Below are 21,719 nucleotides of genomic sequence, written 5' to 3'. Positions count from 1 at the left end.
CCATTTGCTTTATTAAACCCTTCCAATTCTGTGCCTACACTCCTCTCTGCAATGACAGTATCATTACTTTGTTTAAAACAAATTCAAAGTGTTCATTCTTTACTTGCAAAGCATTCTGAAATGTCTGCATGTGTGTCATCTGGGAGGTCTTACACATTCACATTCCTGATGTTTCACTTACATAGAAGAAAAAATAACTCTCAGACCTTACTGTAATACAAGTACAGCTTTATATCTAACCTTATTTACATCTTTTTTGTATTGTAGCATTAAGATATTCATATAAGTATTTAATCTAAAACCATGAGTATACACTGTCAAATTCTACCTTTTTTAAACATAGCTTAGTCCAACAACAGATGACAGAAGAGTGAAGGGAGAACTTACCTGAATTAGAATCTGGAAAAGACAAATAGCAAATATTGGTTTTCTGAAGGGTGGGGAAAAGAAAACAGTTGTTATAGTTCCTGAAATCATTAAACTAAAACCAAATTATATGTATTTATATAGGAACCATGACTTACCTCTTTATCTGTGAGTTTTGAATGTGGAGGATATATTACCTACAGGGAAAAAAAAGTAGTATTATATTTGTAAATAAACTGGGTACAAGCATTAAGCTTCTATTAAATATTTTTATGATACAATACTCCAATACCTGCTAGCCCTAGGCTATTTTCTGTTAATATTATGCCTCTGTTCTTGTCTCAAGCTAACTTGATCACCTATATTTCCAAGGTACTTTGGATGCCAGTTGGAGATCATACAGATACATTACATAATTCAAAGTACTGAGATTTTTGGTGCAACAGATCTCAAAGGAGAGCAAGATGGCATCTTTAGATTAAACTTGTATATACAAAATGCAGCAGATAATTTCACAGAAAGCCAACAACACATTATAGTCTGAAATCTGTTTCAATGGGTAGTTAGGTGGGAGTAATCAAAATTCAATCACTAAACACTCTCTATATTAACACTAACTCTTGGAGAGTGGACACATGCCCTAAATAAGAGCTGGAAACTGTGAAAGCTGAAGATAACCACTCAAAAAGGCATAGCTTTTGTATTCACAGAAAGAAGTAAACTTATTTAATATATTATTACAACACAAATCAAAACCAACGCTACACAATGTAAGATACGGAAGTACTGTCATGGGAAAAAAATCTGGATGTACAAAATCAGTGATTACACAAGTAAGTGAAAGAGGAACACCCAGGAAAGAGGACAAACCTGAAATACTTAAATTTCATCTTAAAAGCTCCTCCCCAAATCCCCCAGAACTACTGAACTGGGTGGCTAACTTGTAAGCAAAGGAAATTCAACATAAATACAAATATTATATTTCAAAAAAGGTTTTGGTGCTTCCATAAGTGGGAACTTCTCAAAGAACAGAAGTTCAATGCAAGAAGACTGACTTCCTCTAGAGTCCTCATATTACCACACCACTAACATTCAGTTACCTAATTAATCTTGTTTGACAAATGTAAGCACATGTATCTGCTGATAACATAACGCTGTCTTACCCTACAGAAAACAACAAATACCTCCACTGGCTGGCCTCACTGAGCAGGTTTTCTGTCCCCTGGCCATTAGGTCTCCAGTTCATTTATTTCCTTTGATCCAATGATGTCCAGCCATACAACATACTATTATTATAACTAAAGCTAAAAGTGGGCATACAAGTGGAACACCCGCATACTGCATTTAGTAAACCCATTATCATTTTTTTTAATCTCTTAACATACTCCCATGCTATCGTACACCAAGCAGTACACTCAAATGTAACTCTTCCAGCAGCTGAACAATGATGACCTGCACCTTGTCAGATGACTCAGGTACAGGCCAGACTTGAAGTCATACTCCTTTTCCTCACCAGCTGGCGGATCTTCACAGAATTTACAGTGAAACTAAAAGCCACTCTTCCTGCAACAACTGAAAAAAATCAGCCCTTAATAATACAGGCATTTGAAGTTTCATTTTGTGTATCCATTTAACTCTTGTTAACAAGAGTTGTCTGCAGACAGGACAGAGGCTACTCTATGCCTCCCTCACCCACCCAGCCTGTAACCCGTTTAAGTCACCGGTTATAAAGAAATGTCTGTCTTTGCTCTTAACACCACCTTATAGCATCAAGTGAATAATAACGTGAATAATTAGTACAGTAGGCTTGGGTTTCATTTGCATTTCTTGCAGCCAACAATGCATGTCAATTATGTATTTTAAATATTGTAATAGCTAGCTTGGCTGAATTTTAGGCCAGTCTGCCATACAGTTATGCTACACCACTTTAACAACAAAAAAGAAAGGAAGAAAAGGACATGTTTCCCTGCCCACCGTTTGCTGCATAGTCATTTAGAAAATCGGGTGAAACAGGATGTGAAATTGGTCCCAGTGAAAATGCTCCTTTCCAGTTTGTTTTGCAGCCTAATCAGTTCCCCAGTGTGTTTCCGTAAGCAATGTCATAGATGTTTGCCTGTTGCACAAAATGGCAAAGAGCAGCAGGAGTTCAGCACCTGCAGCCTGTGGCAGTGTCACAGTCTCACATTCATTAACGGTGCAAGGAAAATGCTTCGAACATTAGAGAATTTATTTGAAGACCTCAGCGATCCGGAGAAGACTGTTAATTATGAAGACTACTCGTGTTCGCAATGTTATTATTACACTACCTTAAACTCTTTAACATCCAGATGCCACGGAAATCACTGCTATCCGTATACAAAGAGGTGACACCCTACCACCCCAGCCGGCACCTCCAGCCCCCGGCTGTGTCTCAGGCAGCCCGCCGGGCGCTTGGTGCGGCCGTCCCCGGTTCCCCGCCGGGCCGGACCTCCCCAGGGCCGCCGCTCGGGGTTTTGCACAACCCCGTTTCCCTCAAAACACCGCCGAGCTTCCCCCACTGCTCGGCAACACCCGCCCAGAGGAAGCGCTCGATTCCGGCGGGGTCCCGCCGCCTCACGTACCTCGACGGCTTGGCCCAGCTCCAGGTCGAAGCCCACCACACACACGCAGTGCAGCCAGGCCGAGAAGCGGTCCCAGGGCAGCAGCGACAGGCACCCGTCAGAACCGCCTGGGTCTGCCAGCGCCCCCGCCGCATCCTCCCCGTTCTGAGCGGCACGGCCCGGGCTCCGCTCCCGCATCGACATGGCGCTACCGGCGCCGCGCCGGCTGCAGGCCCGGCCCCGCCGCGACCGGCCACGTGACTCCCGGCGCACCGCCCCCTTCGCGCTCCCCTGGGGACCGGAGCCTCCAGCAGTGGGAGAGTCCACGCAGGCACCCGGGAAGAGGGGGCGCGCAAAGCTCGAACCACTGCTGCGGGAGAGGGGTGGTGGCGGCAGCCGCAGGGCGCCCCCTCGCGGCCCATAAGGGAACAGATGGCGCTTGCAACGCTCTTCGAGTCGTAAACAAGCGCGGGACCGGATGCCGCTGGAGCAAGCTTGCCCCGCACAGCGTCACCCACCGCTGCCGGGCCTGACCGATAGCGCAGGGTCCTCGGAGGGCAACGAATCGCGGGCAAGAATTGTCCCTTCCCTGTCCGGTGTGCCCGTGAGCAGCACCTGCACGAGAACGGGGCTGTCACTACGTAACGAACTGGTGCGGTGCATCATGACCTCGGCAACGCGGAGCATCCGCAGGCTGATGGACGCACAACCGCATCCTGCGCGGGGACTCGGGGTAATAAAAGCAAACCCGACGGCATGTCCTGAAAGTGATCTCGGCACCTTCGCCAAGAGGGGAGCTCCTCATTGAATAATGAAAGAGCTTTCAAATACTGTTTCAGCACAGTCCATGTCTCATTTATATTTCAGTAGGAAACAATTTATGAAGTTGAAGGAGCTAAATAGCTACTTTATTAAGCAAACAAAAAATCACACCCATACCCCACAGCTCCCGACCTGTAACTCCCATTATTCGGTTACTCACACTAGACTCCTGGCTGACTGCTACTACAACTGCTGCAACCGCAGTAGGTGCAGACGGACTGGCTGCCTGAATTACTGCGTGTCCTTTTTTTGCCAACACAAGTTGCAAATATCCAAACCACGATACGTATATACAGAGTACAAAACCAAGATACCACAAGAGAACATTTACAACTCCTTAGTGCATCTAAGACCTATTAACAACATTTGTTTATCAAAGCCAAACTGCTCAAAATTAAAGAACCCTTTGATCATGACAGTAATTTCCTAGACAAAGGAACAAACATAAAGCTCAGATGAAATTATACAACATTATCACTGTAATAGTTTAAGATACAGCAGCCTTTGGTTATCATAAACCATTAGTGGCAAAGAGAATTTCAAATATAAACCAAGATGTGGGCAGAGCTCTGCAGTGTGCAATGGGAGCAGCTGAACCAGGGGCTCCTGCTGCCTCTACTCACTTCAGGTGTTCTACCATGATAACACAGAAGAGTCATGAACATTGCCAACAGTTAACTCCAGAGTTCTCTAACAAGTTACTATCCAGAGTAAGAGAGGGCTAAGACTTGGCTTCCTCAGGTTTAATCCAGAGCAATGACTCTGCAGGGGTGTTTCATTTTCTGTTTCCATTTAAGAGCTGAAACAGGGCCTGGACAGAAGCTGTTATCACTGGGTTTAAAAAAAAATGCCATCTCATGGCTTTGTACACACCTTCCCTTGCTTACAGTTTTATACTTTGCCGTGTTTACCTTCTTGCTATCATGGGCAGAACAAAATTTTAGCCATTATTATAATGCTTTCCCTTCTAGATTTTTCTGGCCTCTATTTTTAAGCTTTCATGTGAATAAAAAGACTAAATATATACAAGTACAGGAAGAATAAAGTACTTTGTAAGACTGATATTCTCTGCTCATTTTGTTAAACAATAGCCAGTAACTTAATTCTACCTGAAGATTAGAAATAACCTCTTGGAAGAGAAAGAGAACAGAGACAAGATCTTTGAGAAAGAAGTCATTGAAAATGAGAGGATTCTCACCTACTGGAGATATTCCCAATGACCATGGAAACATCCATTGAGGAGGATTTTCACAACGTCATTCCAAATACAATTTTGTTTTGGTACAATATGATGATCTTCAGTTGAGAAAGGATGTCAGCTGCTTAAGCAAAGAGTAAAAAAATTATGCATGTATTTTAGGTATTGCAATGTTGAGAACAATGGAGACTTCTTTCTTCTTCAAGGAGCGCATCAGTGCAGGACAAAATAGAGACTTCAAAGTTAGGAATCTATTACCTAAGTATGCTTTGCTACAGACTGTTAACAGTTTTATGCAATAGTAGGGCACTGCATATGGAATTTGCCTGTACAAAGCTCTATGAACTCCAATTTTGCAAAAAGAGAGCAGTCTGTTAATAGAAATATATTCATCAGGGTTTGGACAAGAGCATTTTCTAGAAAAAGCATGCCCCGTGACACTGTGATGTCCATTGCTGGAATAAAAATGAGTATAGACCTCTGTGGGGCAGCTGGATTCTGAAGATCAAAAACTGTTCAGCATTTGAGCCCATCTTGCTTTCTTTCACCCTCTCTTCTATAGCTGTTATCTCTACTGCTCCATCTGCCTCTCTCAGCAGGGTGCTCTCTATCAGGTAGCAGCAAATGCTGTGCTGGCTAGTGTCCATCAGCTTTGGTAGGGAGTGACTGTGCAGGCTGCTCACATCCATTGAGGAACACCAAAGAACTGAATAAACATCTGCTCATCTCACCCTCCCTTCTCTACCCCCCACCTTGAGATTTCAGTTTAAAGCAGTACTTCATTTGTATTTGAACATTAGATCTAGTCTAATAAATAACTTTATTTAAAGCAAACAAACAAAACCCAGAAATGTCATACTTTTCCTTATTTTCAAACAGCCACAGAAAACATCAAACATTTCAAAAAGTCAACTTCATATTAATAGAAAAGCAACTAAGAGCTGGTTACATGTTCTACTAAAATGATAAAGCAGTGAAAATACCAGATACACAAACTCACCTGATTTCCTTAGAAATGAAGAAACATTGTATGTAAAATTAGTTATACATTGGCATAATACTGCATTAATAGTATGCAAGTTACATTACACTCATTTATATATACCATATAAATATCAACATATATACAATGTATATGATATATATAGATAAGATATAGGAGTATATATAAAAATATTTTTATATAATTGCATAAGCATATGTATGTATTTAATATAATGCAAATTAAAAAAACATATTCAACATATGCTTACTATGTATATTACATTAATATAATTGTTATGTTAGTAAGATACTCATTTGTATACTGAGTACAAATATCTTTTAATAAGCTTAAACCAAACTAGAAATAGGAGCAGGGAAGCATCTGAAGGAAAATGAGAAATAGAGAATCTACTGACAAGAGATGACTAAACCAGCAGAGTTGCTTATTCTTTAATGTTTGAAGATAATGCAATTGTTCTTTACATTGAAAGAGTTAAAAGATCAGGAACAGAAAATAAGTCTGAAACTAAAGAGCAATGATAGTGCTACAATTAAAAAAGTATAACCACCCTTCAATAAATCTGGACTGATAATTAAAATAAATTTTCTAATCACTGGAGAAATCAGGTTTTGAATGAAGTTTTCTGACAAGAGTAGTGGGCACTAAAGTCCCAGTAAATTTTAAGGAGGGGCTTAGTGAGTTGATAATCCATGATCTCTGCTACTGGGAGTGGTCAGACACATACATACCAATGGCTGTATTTGTACAGAATCTTTTATGAAGTGCTTACCATGTACTGGTTCAAATGCTGTGTAACAAAGTTCATAGTTAAACCTGAAGTGGAAATCAGTTCTTAGATGTATTACAGTCTTCATGTTATCTGTCTTTATTAATCCAGGATAATTTGCTCTTTGCCAATGCTATCATGAAACCAACAAATAACCTAAAACCAAATACCTGGTGCTGTTTTCCAGTAATGATCATCATTCTGAGGACACAGTCTTGCTCCATTTACTTCTTGTGATATGCCAACATGGACAGAAACATGCTGCTTGAGAAACCATTTGTACTGTATGTGTGTGTATCCAGCAGCTCCTAAAACAAACAGGTATCCAAAAATTCAAATGGAATTGCCGCTGTCTTGACATACACTTTAACTACATCATTTATTCCTGTGACTGCCCGGCGACACCCACTATCATGCATACACAGAATAGTATGAATTTTATCAAGAATTGCAAACAGAGTATTTCAACAAAATATAGACTCACCAAAATGTCACAATAATCTTGCCACTCCTTGTTTAACTTACTTTGTAAGACCACTTTCCCTACTTAAGAAAAAGGTGATTCCATTTTCAGTCACTGCATTTCAAACACAACTTTAGATCACTAAATGGTAATAATCAGTAAATGATGACGATCAATAAACTGGTCTGAGCTAGTCCGACATATCGGGCAGCCAGTCTTCTCTCCCCACCCTTGAGTGGAGACAAAGTCATTGCTGTGAGCTGCATGTTCATAATGTTAACATTCAAATTGACACACCTATAGGTGTAGGAAAATAAACCTATTGCTCTGAAACAGTTCCTTACTTTGTTCAGCTTGATTCTGAGTGTCTCAAAAAGTACTTCCAAGACAAGTTTGCATTGCAAAAGATACATTAGGATGTAAATAACAGTTCAAACTTTGCTCTATGTTTCCACGTTGCTCTACGTAGCAGTAATGCCTTTATAGACTGTCATATTTTAAACTTTGGTGTGGCTTAAATATGTGCAATTATACATACAATTTATTGTATTATGGAAAACCAATGCAAAACTTATTTAGTAAATTACTGATGAATGAGTTTCAGAGATGAGAACTCAGTAGAAAACTGCAGCATCAACTTTCTCCTTACCTGCTTAGTCTCTTTTCATTATCAGTTTGCATGTTAATTTTTATACTAGGAAATGAACTTTTGCTATACAGCATGCCCATTCATTCCAAATGTAACTGCCTCGCTTGAGTCAAGATTTAGCACTCAGCAATTGGTTCACAACACCTCTCCACTGACCATCTTAATCTGATGCATATTAATATTCTGATAGCCTTTTGGATCATCATTGTACAATACTCAAAACTGGTCCTGAGTTGCCTATAATGATGCTCAGTGTTTTTCCTCTCTAGTCAATTACAGTCAATTTAGAATCCATAACAGGCTTCTGGGCTTCCTTCAGCAAAATACATATTTTTCATAAAGTCATTAAGACCAAAGAATCTGTCCTTCACTTTGACACACTCAACCCAAAACCCAGGTATTTAGCAGGTATTCACATAAACTATCTCTGCTGCATTTCACCACCCTGAAACAGGTACCAGCTCTTTAGGGGACAAATGTGACAGTCACCTCCTTCCATTTCCCTTATCCAAGATGGCTATAGAGAGGGCTGTTTCTGCCCTCAGCTATGATGGCTCTCACAACACTTCTATGGACTTCCTGCCCGGAAAGAGGATGGCCACCGCTGTAGCAGCTTGCTGCCCTTACCTAACATGGATGCCAAAGCGGACTGCCTCCTTTGGTTATGTGGGAAACAGAGTTTTGCAGAAATGAAGCCATGAGCTCACACCTCCTCCTTACTCCTGCTGAGCACCTTACAGCACGAAACACTGAACTCTACATCCTCCACAGTTGCTCTCCACAGTTCTAAGATGGGCGCTTTCTGGCAAGCATCAAATACCTCACAAAATACCCAACAAGAACTGTATCCTCCTGTCAGAACACAACCATTTTCTGTATTTTTAACTTAGTCTGTGAGTCCATCCCTGATAACTTTTGAACTCATGCAATTTAAAACAGGAGTGACAAAGAGATAAATAAAACCCATACACCTTCTCGGAAAGGTGGTACTCATGCAGAAAAGGAAGGCTCAAATTAATGACCTCGCTGAAAAGTAGGTAGTGCTGTTGCTACATGAGCCACTTGGCAGCGCCAAATAGTATCAGAAAGGCAGCTGGCACATACCATCACTTCCCCCCGGAGACTGTCAAAGTGGGATTTCTCCAGGGAATGCAGAAGGGTTCAGGATACCGTGATACAGCAGTAGCTTACAGTTTAAAGGACACAGATACCTTAGAGTATTAGTTCGTTCTGGCTGCAGAAGGACTTGAGAAAGATACTGTGCAGACAATACATCAGGAAATGTATTTGATTCTTGACATCTAAAAATTATAAATGCTTACGGAGAACGTCAGAAAAAGGTATTACTCCTCAATTTATGTTTTACTTGATTCTCTTAGGATCTACAGATGGTAATGGTTTACTTAATTCTCTTAGGCTCTACAGATGGTAATGGTTCTTAATCTTTAATGTGTCTTTCAGACTCCTTTTTCCATTGGACATGCACAAAAATAACACAGAAAATACTCTCAAAAACCTTATTTTCATCTCAATAGATGCAGCACCCTTTGTTTCTTCACAGTTCCAAATAGCCTCAATTATTTATATTTTTGCAAGTCTTTTCCTCAAATCCAACTCCTGATAGACTTAAATTTATTCATTTTCCACACCCTCTTTTTATAGACCTTTCCTTCCATCTTTTGACTACTTATGGCACTTTGTGTGCTCCAAGCAACAGCCATACTGAATTTCCATTTATTTTAAAAAATTAGTAAATTAGGAATATTATTTGTTACAATAGTATAATGTCATAAACAAGCTGATGAAAGCCATGAAGTGGTGTGCCAGATATTTTTTGGGTTTAACTCCTCCTGTCAGGAGAATTGAAAATTACGAACCTACAATCCTAAAGTTTCCACCTATTAGTCTTTCTTTTCTTGTCTTAATCAGACTTGTCTCTCTCCTTGGATTTGATTTCTTTTTCTTCCAAAAAGGATGTTACAGCCTGGTTTTGCTGTCTTTCTCATTGGATCATTGGAAGAAAACAAAATAACTAGGCTGAAATGACACCCCACCCCCAATCACAGTGCAGTCAAAAAGGGAAAAAAAAAAAAATGAAGACAGCCCTGAGATTTTTACTGTGCTATAACTATTAAGACAGCAATCATGCTTTCTCTCATACATTGCACTGCCTTACCTCAATTGTTGCGCATTTCCCTCATCTTTTGCTGGCTAAACTGCCTGGCCCAGCTCTACTTCTCTCCTCCAGAGCTGCCTAGCCTTTCTGGCATCAGAAAACCCTCCCATATCCCTAATCCTGACACCTTGTCACAGGGTAATTATAGCACTGGCACAACTCCAGCATCTATCTGATATCAAACAATCTCCACTTGTTTGCTTTATAGCAAGTGACGGACGTAAAAATGAATTCATACTAGAGGAACCTGTTTGACACTAGTCTACCCTATGACCTTGAAAAAGTAACAACCTTTCCTTGGCCTTTAGAAAATGAGAATAAACATGCCCTTAGATGATGCTCCTGCACCTACCTACTGAAAACCCTGCACCAGGGACACCACCTCGGTCCCATCACCCGGACTTGGGCCTGCAGCCACAACTCCAAGGGTACCCCTCGCTCCAGCTGCCAACCTGGCAACTAGAGACAGCAAAACGCGTCCAACATTCCTTCCTCCCTTCCCAACACACATCGAATGATACTGCGGCTTCCAAAACTTTCAACCTGGGGTCATAAAACGACGAGAAGAGCATAGAGAATGCAGGAGCATATCGAGGAAGCTCGGCGCTCCTTCATGAGAGCTCTGCTGATAACGTGCCACCCCAGTTTCACCTTACGGCTCCCTAAGTAAGCTTAACAGCAAACGAGCCCCGCTCACTTATTTCCTCTCTTTCATCCTCCAGAGGGGCACAGGGGAGGGGAAAGAGATGCGCCGGAAGCTCACTCACCTCAGAGACCTGTCCCCGCTCCCACCTCCTAACACAGTTTATCTATCGCCTGCCGCCGCAGCCCCTCTCCCCGCTTCACAGCAGACCACAGCGGCCCGGACCCTCGCCCCTCAGAGCCCAGCCCGCACCCTCCATCCCCTCAAACAAACCCCTCCACGCTGCTGCTTCCCCCGCCCCCCGCACCCGGAAGAGGGGGACCACGACCCCACCCTGCTGCCACTGCTGCAGCTTCACCAGACGCAGTGCGCGGGCGCAGTGCCCCTTTCCGCGCCTGCGCAGCAGACCGCGCCTTCCCTTTGGTCAGGCCCCGCGGAGGGCAGCTCCTCCCTCCGCCACCGCCTGCCCTCCCCCCCGACCCCCGTCCCTCCCCGGCAGCGCTGCCGCTGCTACACCGGGTAGGTTTCCAGTCACTATGGCGGCCGCTCCTCTGGAGGTAAGGGAGGGAGTGGTGCTTTGGTGCGCTCCGTGCCTCTCTCGGGCCCGGGCAGCGCTAGGCCGGGGGGAGGCGTGGGGCCGCGCCGGGCGAGGGAAGCGTCTGACCCGGTTTGTTTTCGGCTCTGCAGGTCGGAGGAAAGTTTTCGGGGTCGGCGGCTGCCTGAGAGGCAGAGCTCCCGAGCGGGGGGCGCCCGGGCCCGGCCGCCAGGCCTCTCCTGCCGCCGCCGGGCCAGCGGAGCCGCGCTCGGCGGGCGGAGAGCGCGGGGGGCCGAGGAGCGGGGCCTCCTCATGCGCAGCCACCTGCGGAGGGGTTGAGCGCAGCCGAGTGGACGTCGCCTCTTCCAGGCCGCCGCTCCCCGCGCCGGGGGCTTCTTGCAGAGACTTCCTGGAGCAGACCCCTACTAGCTTGCCTCCGCCGCCGGCAGCAGAACCGCCGCCGAGGGACGCTTGCGTGCTGCTGCCAGCCAGAGCCACCGCGGGCACCGCCTGGGAGCAACCTGTCAGCGCATCTCGTAGGCCGTCTCTGAAGGACCCTTCCTACGCGTTAGTTTATCCCTGAAAGGAGAGTTTGAAGCCCTCTCCGTGCCTTATCAAGTTCTTTATCTGAGTGGCGGCCTGAACCTGTAGACCAGTTCAGCTGTATCTGGTGTAAGGGAGGCAAACAGTATAGTTCTTATACCCCATTCTAAATCGAGGACCACCTATTCTGCTTTGGTTTAACAGACGAAGATGATGAAATGCGGATTGCTGTGTGAAGTGACTAGATCCCTGTTGTGGAGTGAGGGCTTTGTATTCACCTTCCAACTCCTGAACAGTGCACTTTGAGAGGGGACGCTAATCCTCACTCATCCCCCTTCCCTAAACCTTTCCTTGCTTCCATGTTGTATTGGTCTGAATTTTAGTCAATGTTGTTTACGAAAGGGGGTGGAAAAGAAGGCAGTTGAGGTTATAAACAAAAGTATTTGTATGACTCATCTACTTGGATTTGAGATATTCTGCCCTTCTTTCAAGGAGCCTTTGCTTCTCTTTGAAGGAATCAGATGCTTGTTCCTATTCTTCCAGAGGAGGATGGATTGAAAGTTGTACATTTTAGACTTTTTTTGGGCCACTGCTGAAATTACTAAAAGACATAATGGGGCTTTTTCACTGGATTATTGCCAGGATTAGTTTACACACTGAAACAATGCGGTGTTAGGCCTCTGATATGATAATATTTGTCTTGCTTTAATATAAAGGTACTTTGAAGGTTTTGGTTAAAAATTTTGGAGGACAGTCTGCATAAGAAGAGGCTCTCTTCATCTCTGGTTGGTGTGGCAACCCCAATCTGTCCTCGATGCCTTCAGCCTTGGCCATCTTCACTTGCCGCCCGAACTCTCATCCGTTTCAGGAGCGTCATGTCTACCTGGACGAGCCTGTCAAGATCGGCCGCTCAGTGGCTCGCTGCCGGCCAGCGCAGAACAACGCAACTTTTGACTGCAAGGTGCTGTCCAGGAACCATGCTCTTGTCTGGTTTGATCACAAGACAGGCAAGGTAAGATGTTTTCTGTATTTAAGAGTAATGAATCGCATATTTGTTTTAGCAGGTCACTGTAGATTGCAGGTCATGTTGGTTTCCCTGTAATAAATATGGTTACATGTGGAAGGAGTGATATTTGTGTTATAGTTAAAACAATTACTTTTCAGATAAATTGATAAATTTTGACTAATTAGAAAATTTATTATTAAAAGCACATAAAACAGTTAAATGGTGATAAGTCCTGAAAAATCTGTGTGCGTATTATTCAGTGCTGGAAGTAGGTGATTTTTGAGGTAATAGAAATCTAAAAGCATAGGCTTGTACAAATATGGTGGTGTAATAGTATTTTTCAAATGCTGAGAAGTTTTATCTGAGTGTATAAATCTCATTGTGAGGAAGGTCAAAAAGCAGATTTAAAAAAACGGATTTGTTTGGCACTCTTCCTGCTTGCCCTTTTGAAATTTTACGAAGTATTTTGTCTTTTGAGTCTGATAGAAGGTTTATTATTTGCAGTAGGAGTATAACAAATGGTAGACAAGACATTTTCTTATTGATAGTGAAAATGGTTTTAAAATATATCCTGCATTGAGTTAAGGTCTTAACTGCTTCTCTCAAGAGGCTAGTGATGTTGTTAAGTGAGATTTAGGGGTTCTGTAGTGCATGTTTTGTCCACTAGGGATTGAACTGGGACAACTAAAGTTGCTTTACTTAATGACTGTCAACTTAATTTTAAATATCCATCAAGAAATGAACAAAGATTTGAGTTGCTCAGCACTGTATTTTATTTTTTTTTCCAAATACATTGGTCTTGTGCCCTAGAACTTCATATGCTGTAAATCAGCTGGTTTTCAGCTTCACAGTATGCCCTTCTGTGAAATACAGTCAGTGTTGCTCTTGATTTTAACAATAATATGGTCTGTAATTAACACAGTGTTTTTTAGTAATATGACACAGCATGAGGAACAGTATAATGCAGTCAAAGCTCTTAAACCTTCCATTGTTAGCTCTCCTATGTTATGCAATGCTTGGGCATGATGGGACAAGACAAGCATTTGATTTCTTAAGGATGGGTTATGGCATGGCTTTCAAGTTACCTGCACGTAATTGTGCAAACTGCTATCTGTATTAATGTTTCATGAAGTGTGTTGTTTTGGCTCTGTTGTATACGTGATGTGTGTTCTTGAGCACTTTAGAAAACTGAATGCGTGAAATATTTTCAGTTTAAGCTTAGTTTTTAATATTTCTTGTTTACGAGGTAAAGTGTCTCAATTTATTGTACTATTGTTAAATTAAAAAGCTTTATGTCTATAGCTTTTTATCAACATTCCTTATGATCCATAAAGATTTTAAGACCCCCATGTGCTCTACTATGGTTACAAATAGTCTAGCCATGTTAAAGATGGTTAATTTGACAAAGCATTGAGTGTTTAGCAAATCTGTTAACTAATAGACAACCTTAAAAGACAATCAGCTGTGGAGGTTCTAGTTTGTTTTTAAGTTTTAGTTAGCTTTGACTTTTCAGCATAGGTCAAAAAAATTATATGCTTACTCATTTTATCTAGCTGATCCAAAATAGCAACTTGGTCGTAGTGAGTAAGAGGATACTGTCATGTGAAGATTTGGTGAGGGTCTTGCTGGAAATTGCCCAGGTGGATGTCTGGATGAGTAGCCATAGTGATCAACTGCGGAGTGGGTTTAAGTGCATAGGAATACACTACTGTGAAGTTTGCGTGTTAGATGTTGTGGTACTATAAAACATTTAAGGCCTCTAATTCTCCATACAGCAGTATAGAGGATTTTGGATTCTGTGTTTGTTTCGTGGCAGTACTGTTTAGGTTTTCGTCTCGTTGGGTATCTGAATGGTAAATTATGAGATGGTTGAAGGGGAGGGAAAAATGCATCCTTAGAGATAATAGATATAAAATGCTGTTGTGAAAAGGGAGGTAGAAGATATTGGTAAATACAGGCTTAATTGTCAATTTTAACTTTAAAGAGGTTTGTGGTGTTTTCAAAGTACAAACAAAAATGTAAAACTATGCCAAGACATTTGCATGCAGGAACATTTATTATTATTGTTTACAGAACTTCTGATATATGCATCTCATTTAGGAATCTATCAATGACCTGTACTTAAACCTGCATAAATTCTTGATACCACAGTGTTTCCGAGCATTTCTTAGGAGCTCATATGCAGGATTCTTATCAATTCTGGGTTTTATAAAAGATAACAGACCTTGAAATGTTAATTTAGTAACAGAGAGAAACCTTGAAGTAATTCAAAATAGTTCTTGAATGATCTAGGACTGTGGTTTCATGAGTTGTGGACTTTGCTGGCAATACCAGTTTCTGGCATTCCCAGTCACTCAGTCCAGGGCTCTGTTCTGCCTCTTGAGCTGCCTTCAGTTACACTCTTTTCTTTTTTTATTTTTCTTGAGGGTTTGGAGTTTTGTTTGTTTTGTTTTAGAGAATCACGTGAGTGATCCTGTTTACTACATAGTCTGTAAACATGTTTGTCAGCATGTAAAGAAGTTTGTAAAGAAGGGCAGACACTGAAGAGAGGGAGCATCAGTAAGCAGTGGCAAGGAAACTAGTATACAGGGGTTCTTTTGAGGCAGAAGTAGGCTTAAGCTGAATTAATGTCACATAAATAGACCAAGTGGAAGATTACATGTTGCTTACAGTTGAAAGATGTTAATGTTTACTTTATATAAAGGCACTTTCATTATGCATGGAAAAAGTTTTGTGCCCAAAGGAGATAATGTCTATGTAACACCAGCATTATTAAGGATAAAAGTAGTCTGAGTCTTGAAGATCACCAGTAAATAGCAATTAAAAGCAGATATTTAAAATTGAGTTTGCTTATTAAAACATTTTTAATATTATATGCAAGCCTAAAAATATGTAAGATAAAGGTGGAAGGAGATGGAGATGCTTAGTAATACTTCTATAACCAGTGTAGTGCCTCTCTTTGCTTATGTTTGTAGAAACTGTAATATATTCTTGTGGATTTTTAATACAACAATAACATTAAAAGCTTATGCTTCAAATTGATTTGATTTAAGCAATTAGAAGTTAATGAATCTTCTTAAGAGATGCCTGAAAAAGTGAGTCACTAAATACGTAGGAAGTGGATGTTGTGCTGAGCATGGAGTGTTCCAAAAAGTGCTAATCAAAGCAAAAGAAAAAATGGGCTATAGTTCAGAAAATCTAAATGTGTTTGTTCAGCTTTTATCACTGGAGAAGCTCTGTAAAAGCTGCTTAATTGAAATCTTAAAGGTTTGCTTGTTCCGTTTGGTTTGGTTTTTAAAAAATAAGTCGAAAACCCTTGAGAATTTGTATGTGACTTCCCAGGCTGAAATGCTTCTGGCAGATGTGAAGGCTTTTTGTAGAAACCTGAAGTTTCCGACAGATATCCAGGCTTTCAAAAATAGGAATTATTCAGTGCCTTAGGTTGTTGTGAGTGGCTAATTTTAAGTACCTTTTATAGAGAATGTGTTGCCATAGTTTACTGAAGGCGCTGAGAAACTGTGTGAGAAATGAAGTATTTTCTTAGACCAAAAGGACTCCAAATAACTGGTCATTTTTAGTATCTGAAAAAAAATATGTGTAGGCGTGAGTTTTTTGTTTTAAGATGGTATCTAATACTCTTGTTTTCATTTAATTCAAAGTGGGTATGAATTGAGTTGAGCACGTTTATAGTATCTTGGTTACAGAAATGCTAACTAGTAAACTGAAAGACAAACAGTCCACATCATAGTAAATGAAGTTTATTAAGGCTGTGCTTTATGGCTTTCAGGCTTAAAATACGTGAGATAGAAGTGTGACTGAATACTTTCTGCAGGGAGCACCACCCCTCTTTAAAGAAGACAACCCCTGTTTAAAGAAACCAACCAACCAACAAACCAAAACCCAACACCTCAAAACAACAGCCCCGAAGGTGTATGGCCAGAGAATGACAGACTGACTAGCTTTATTTGAATTTCTAGGAAAATCATGGAACAAGTCTTGGGACATTTTTCTAAGCACATGAAGAAAATAATTTGGTAATGGCCAGTATGGATTTAGCAGGGATAAATCGTGTCTGAGTCCAATTGCCTTTGTATGATAAAATAAATAGATTTAAGGGTAAGGAAGAGCAGTACACGCTATTTACCCTGCCTTTAGCAGGGCTTTGACTGCTTTCCATGCTGGGCACTGCAGTCAGGGTGTACGGACAATTAGATGAGTAAAACAAAACTGGTTTGAGGATCACGCTCAGTGGTAGAATTTCTTTACCTGAGTGCTGGCTTCAAGCAGAATACTACAAGAATTTGTATTATAACTTGTGACATTAAACATTTTTATCAGTGATCTGAAGGACATGAAGTACACTTTAGTCAAGTTTGAAGATGGGAATGTTGGTGTGGTGGGGAACGAGTTGATATGCTCAAGGGCAGGGCTGCCATCCAGGGGGACCTGGCCTTGCTGAATGACCAGGGCAGACAGGAACCTCAGAAGTCTGAACAAGGACAGATGTGAAGTTCTGCACTTGGAAAAGAAGAACTTCTTGCAGCTTATTATATCGTGTCTATGATACTGCATCCAATTTTGGACCACCAGTGCGAGAATTATATTGATAAACAGGAGTTGAAAGATTACATGCTTTCTTTTCTTGCTGCATTCTACAAAAGTGTATTATTTATATTATATATAAAAGTGTATTGACCATGAAAGAAAGAAAGAAGAGAAAGAATTTGTGAATAGGGAATATGTTGTTCACTTAATATTACATGGAATGTTTTGTGCGGATCAAGAATTTGGCAAGATTAGAGAACTACAGGACATCTTCTCTGGACATCCTGTTTGTTCAGAGGTACTTAGTAAATCTATCTTACAAAATTTAATGAGAAATGGTATTTGGGGTTTCAGGATTTTAATAGGAGATTTTTTTCCTGCTGTTTCTTATAGAAATTCTTGCGCTATTTGGCGCTGATCTATGCAAAAGATACTTAATTTCTCATGTATCAGTAGCGTTCTTTAGGTACATACTATGTCTGTTATTTATTTTTCTCTAGTATATCTTTTCAGCTTTCTGTTTGGACTGTTGTCTTTGAGAGCTGAACAAATGTTTTACTTTTTAGTATTTCTGATGTTGTTGTACGCTTGCAGTCTGCAGTGTAAGCATAGAGGAAACACTTTATCTTCCAAATGTTGAATGTCTGTTCCAAGTGCTCTGGGAGACTGACCTGGGATCCGATACAATGTGCGAAGGTGAAATTTCAGGGCTTAGATGCTTTTGGCAAGAGAGTGATGTCAGCCAGCCCTTACATACAACTGTTAATATTTTTATGTAAGTGCTTTTCACCCTGCATGAACTATCCAACCTTATGCTGATCATAAGAGTAGTATGAGGTAGGGAGCTCTTGCTTTCAGCAGACTTCACCGCCGTGCTTTTAGGACCCAGTGCAGGAGTGCTGGTAGCCATTTATTGTAGAGGTAAGTTACTGCTGACAAGGATTTCCCTGCAGGGATACCATCTAGAGCTGCTGCTGCAGAGCTAATACTGTAATTCTTGGAGCTGACCCGTTGCAGTCATGATGCATCTATCTTGAGCCAGGAACACCAACGCATTGATTAGGCTTTAAAAACAAGCAAAAATCCCTTTTGTATTTGCAATAAATTCTTACAAACCTCAGATGAATCGGGTTACTTAGCAGCAATGAAGGCCAGAAAATGTGTTTTCCTTTTGTCTCTAAAGGAATGGTTTGGGTTTGCTCCTGGTCTCATGCTTATAAATGTAAAACCTTGCTTTCCTGATGTACTTTCATTCCATAAAGTTCTTTTTTACTTTTTCTTTTATTTCATATGTTGGTTGTGGCAATCTGTTGATTGTTTGCAGGTGGATTTACATTGCATTGGAGAAATACTTTTGATTTGGTTTTGTCCTCTCATATTTTAATTTGAACAGTTTTGGTTGTTGATTAATTTAATAAAAGTAATCAAATTTATGCTGCAAATGGCCATGTGGGTTAGTAATGACCTAACTGTGTCAGTGTTCTGCTTCGTTGTGTTGATCTAAATCTGATCTAGCTAAAACTGCAAAATGTGTAGACAAATACTTAAGCGATTTGATGCATTTTGGTTTTTTTGTAATTTCTTTTAATAGACCAGATAAAGTGAAAATTATTATTTTGTAGAACCTGGCAAGTGAAAGGGGAGGAAAAATGCCATCTCCTTCCCTAAAGCTAGCAATTTTACAGGCTGTTGCTGCAAAATTATGTGATTGATTGTTGTCTCTGGATTTCCTTTTGAATCACATCAATAATTGCTTCCTGTTAATGTTGCTCACTTGCTGAGAGTTTGGATTATCTAAGAGCTCTGAGTTTTGTTGAATCTTGCTGTGCCAATGCATTAATGTTCCCAGCTTGTCTTTCCTTCCAGAAACATTGCTGCTTGTAGCAGAGTTGTTGGAAGTAGGCTTACAGTATTGTCACATTTTTGTTGAACGTGGACAAGCTTTTTTCAGTCTGCTTTAGGGGTGGGAACTTAAGGCAGAGAGATGGATTGAACTGAATCATCTTAAGCAAGAAGACGTATCTGTCTGCCAGAGGCCCAGAGCGGTTTCCTTTTTGAAAAGGAAAAGCATTGTCCTGGAGCCAGACACTTAATTGGATACGATTTTTGTGTTGCTTTGTACCAGGGACACATGTATGTAATTGAGCAGTGTCTTAAAAGTTTATTTCAGTCTTAAAAGTATAAATAAATGATGAACCTCCAGAAGGCTTATAATAGAAAATTCAAAATTTGTAGTAACAATGTGGTTGAGTGGAAAACCACAGAAGATGCTAGCAGGTTTTTTTACTTTTATAAAAATGTAAAAAGTACTGGGATTAGTCGGGGTAGTTAAGGGCATGAGGAATTTGTAGTATCTTTGCAAAACTATGGAGTATTTCAGTATTAATAGTTGAAATACACTGTATACTGGAGGGAAATACGTGCTCTTCTTAGAACTTTTTAGGTTATAAAATAACACTAACCAGTCACTGAAGGCTGAAAAATTGATGATGAGATGGTCTCAATCGCAAATAGTCTAACAGTGTAAAACAATGAGAATTTGTAACCAAATATAAAAATATTGATAGTGTTGTGCTACTGTTAACGTAGGCTTGTCCCCGATGGAACATCTTGTTCAGTTTTGATTTTCATACGGTAATTCAAATGTGTTGAAAATATTTATTGACAAAAATACTTCCATTTATTGACAGAAATACTTCAATGTAGGAAACATGCAAAGTCTGAGATATGAGAAGCAAGTGACCTTTTGTTCTCATATTAAGAGGCAATTGAAGAGAAAACTAAGAACGAGTTGTTAATGCTGTATATTCTCATAATTACAGTTGTAATGGTTCTTCCATAAAAATAGACCTTAAGATACAAGAGTTGTGGATGTTTGTAACTGTGTATTGAGTAATAAACTTTTTAAAGGCAGGTATAGAAATTCTTATGTTTCAAATAAAAGAACTAGCACACTGTTATGGGCCAAATAGGAATGTGTATGGCAAGTTCTTTTGAAGTCACTTGGTGCTGGCTGCTGCTGTTTGAGTGTGCCATTAGTCTTATCTGATATGGCAGGTTTTGCTCTTAACTGGCGCTTTTTCAGAGTTGTTCCTTTTCTGGGTGTTGAGCAAGAATAAGTTTAAACATAGATTTTTCTAGAACTTTGATGTTTCTGATGCAATATTATTAATGTTCTGTAAGGGTTTTTTTTCCTTGTTTAACTTGCCCTTTCTTCCCCCACTCCGCCAGCAGATTTTGATGATTCTGCCTTGCTTTCTATTTTTTAATTGTTTTTCTTGAAGCTGGGTCTCTTGGTTTTGCAGAGCTGGGCTTCTAGCTTACACTTACTGTTCCCAGGTGATTGAAGAATCTTAAAGCTTTTAGGAGGTATAGTGAATTCTTTGTAATCCTTCACATTTTAGTTTTGTTATTAGAAAAAAAAGCTTTGTATTTTATATCTGGTTGTGAAAGAATCCTTTCTGCAGCCAAAACTATTTTTTCAGGTCTTTGATCTCTGTAGGTAATTGCAGCTTCTTGTTTTCTTGCTATCATTACAGGGATTCCTCTTGGTGAATGCCAGAGGATTTTTAAGACTATGTGGAGTCAATATATCATATATTATTACAGATAGAAAAGGAAGTTTGATGAAGTTTCTTTTGTGTCTATGGATTCCAGAACTGTTAAGTTATTACGTATAGTTAGGGTGGTATCTACTTTGAGGGATGTTACAATACTATGAATGAGGACAGCCACATTCTAGGACATGGGTGTACTGTCAGAGGATAAGTTAGGTTGGTTTGGGCCTCTGCAGATCATCCAGTTCAATCCTCTGCACCACAGCAGGTCTGTTTATGTTGTGTATGGACTTGGAATAGAATTTTGGGTACAGAATTGATCTCTACCAACAAATAAGCTTCTGAGGACTGGATCAGGTATATTAGCTATGTAGGCTAGCTTGTGTCGCTATTTGTTTTAAGTTATGTTCTTAACTTCCAGTGTGTGTGTGATGTGTGTATGATTTAGTTTTACAAAACACGTGGAGTACTTTTTATAGCATAACTTAAAATTACCAGCAAAGTGTGGCCTGTAGAAATGCTTTTAAAATTTACCTGGGGGACAAGAAGCAGCAAATTAAACACGTAAGAATATTCCTAGTTCCGCCCCTAATTCCATAGAAGTAGAAATAATACAGCGCTTTCACTTACAGCTCTCAACCGCTACTTCCTTTTTAAGAACTGAAAGGGGAAATTATGTTTTTTTTTTTCTATCTTCCTCTTTTAGGACTTTTCCTAGACTGCACATTCTAACAGTTGTACAAGAAAGCCGGGAATACGAATTGTCATCGAAGGGGAGTGTTTATATTTGCAATCTGTGTAACTAGTTGAGATTAGGTAAAGCTACTGGTTGTGGTTTAAGCAGGGCTTTTGGTAGGTATATAAA

At 40.5% G+C, this 21,719-nt stretch overlaps 2 protein-coding genes across 52 annotated transcripts in view; one reads left to right on the top strand and one right to left on the bottom strand.

Moving 5' to 3' along the window:
• Nucleotides 1–11,120, bottom strand: part of DENND6A (DENN domain containing 6A) — a 30,978-nt gene extending 19,858 nt beyond the window's left edge. For 2 of the 14 annotated variants that reach the window (XR_013957688.1, XM_080625856.1), the window contains exons 1-5: nucleotides 6,908–10,912; nucleotides 4,966–5,086; nucleotides 2,967–3,560; nucleotides 525–563; nucleotides 388–430 (exon numbers count right to left, since the gene is read on the bottom strand). Coding sequence is in view for 12 of the 14 variants with exons in the window: in XM_080625856.1 (XP_080481982.1) it covers nucleotides 388–430; nucleotides 525–563; nucleotides 2,967–3,149 (265 nt within the window). In the remaining 2 variants the exon portion in view is untranslated. The other 12 variants (XR_013957689.1, XM_080625855.1, XM_080625862.1 and 9 more) reach the window with 11 other exon arrangements.
• Nucleotides 11,093–21,719, top strand: part of SLMAP (sarcolemma associated protein) — an 84,311-nt gene continuing 73,684 nt past the window's right edge. For 36 of the 38 annotated variants that reach the window (XM_080625831.1, XM_080625835.1, XM_080625818.1 and 33 more), the window contains exons 1-2: nucleotides 11,093–11,225; nucleotides 11,356–12,758. In XM_080625831.1, the coding sequence (XP_080481957.1) occupies nucleotides 12,561–12,758 (198 nt within the window). In that variant the 5' untranslated portion in view covers nucleotides 11,093–11,225; nucleotides 11,356–12,560. Of the gene's footprint in view, nucleotides 11,226–11,355; nucleotides 12,759–16,539; nucleotides 17,596–21,719 lie in introns of those variants that run through there. The other 2 variants (XM_080625810.1, XM_080625827.1) reach the window with 2 other exon arrangements.

This window comes from Psittacula echo (genome assembly GCF_963264785.1).
Source record: "Psittacula echo genome assembly, chromosome: 9".
Taxonomy (NCBI): domain Eukaryota; kingdom Metazoa; phylum Chordata; class Aves; order Psittaciformes; family Psittacidae; genus Psittacula; species Psittacula echo.
This window is presented reverse-complemented; position numbering and strand designations above follow the sequence as displayed.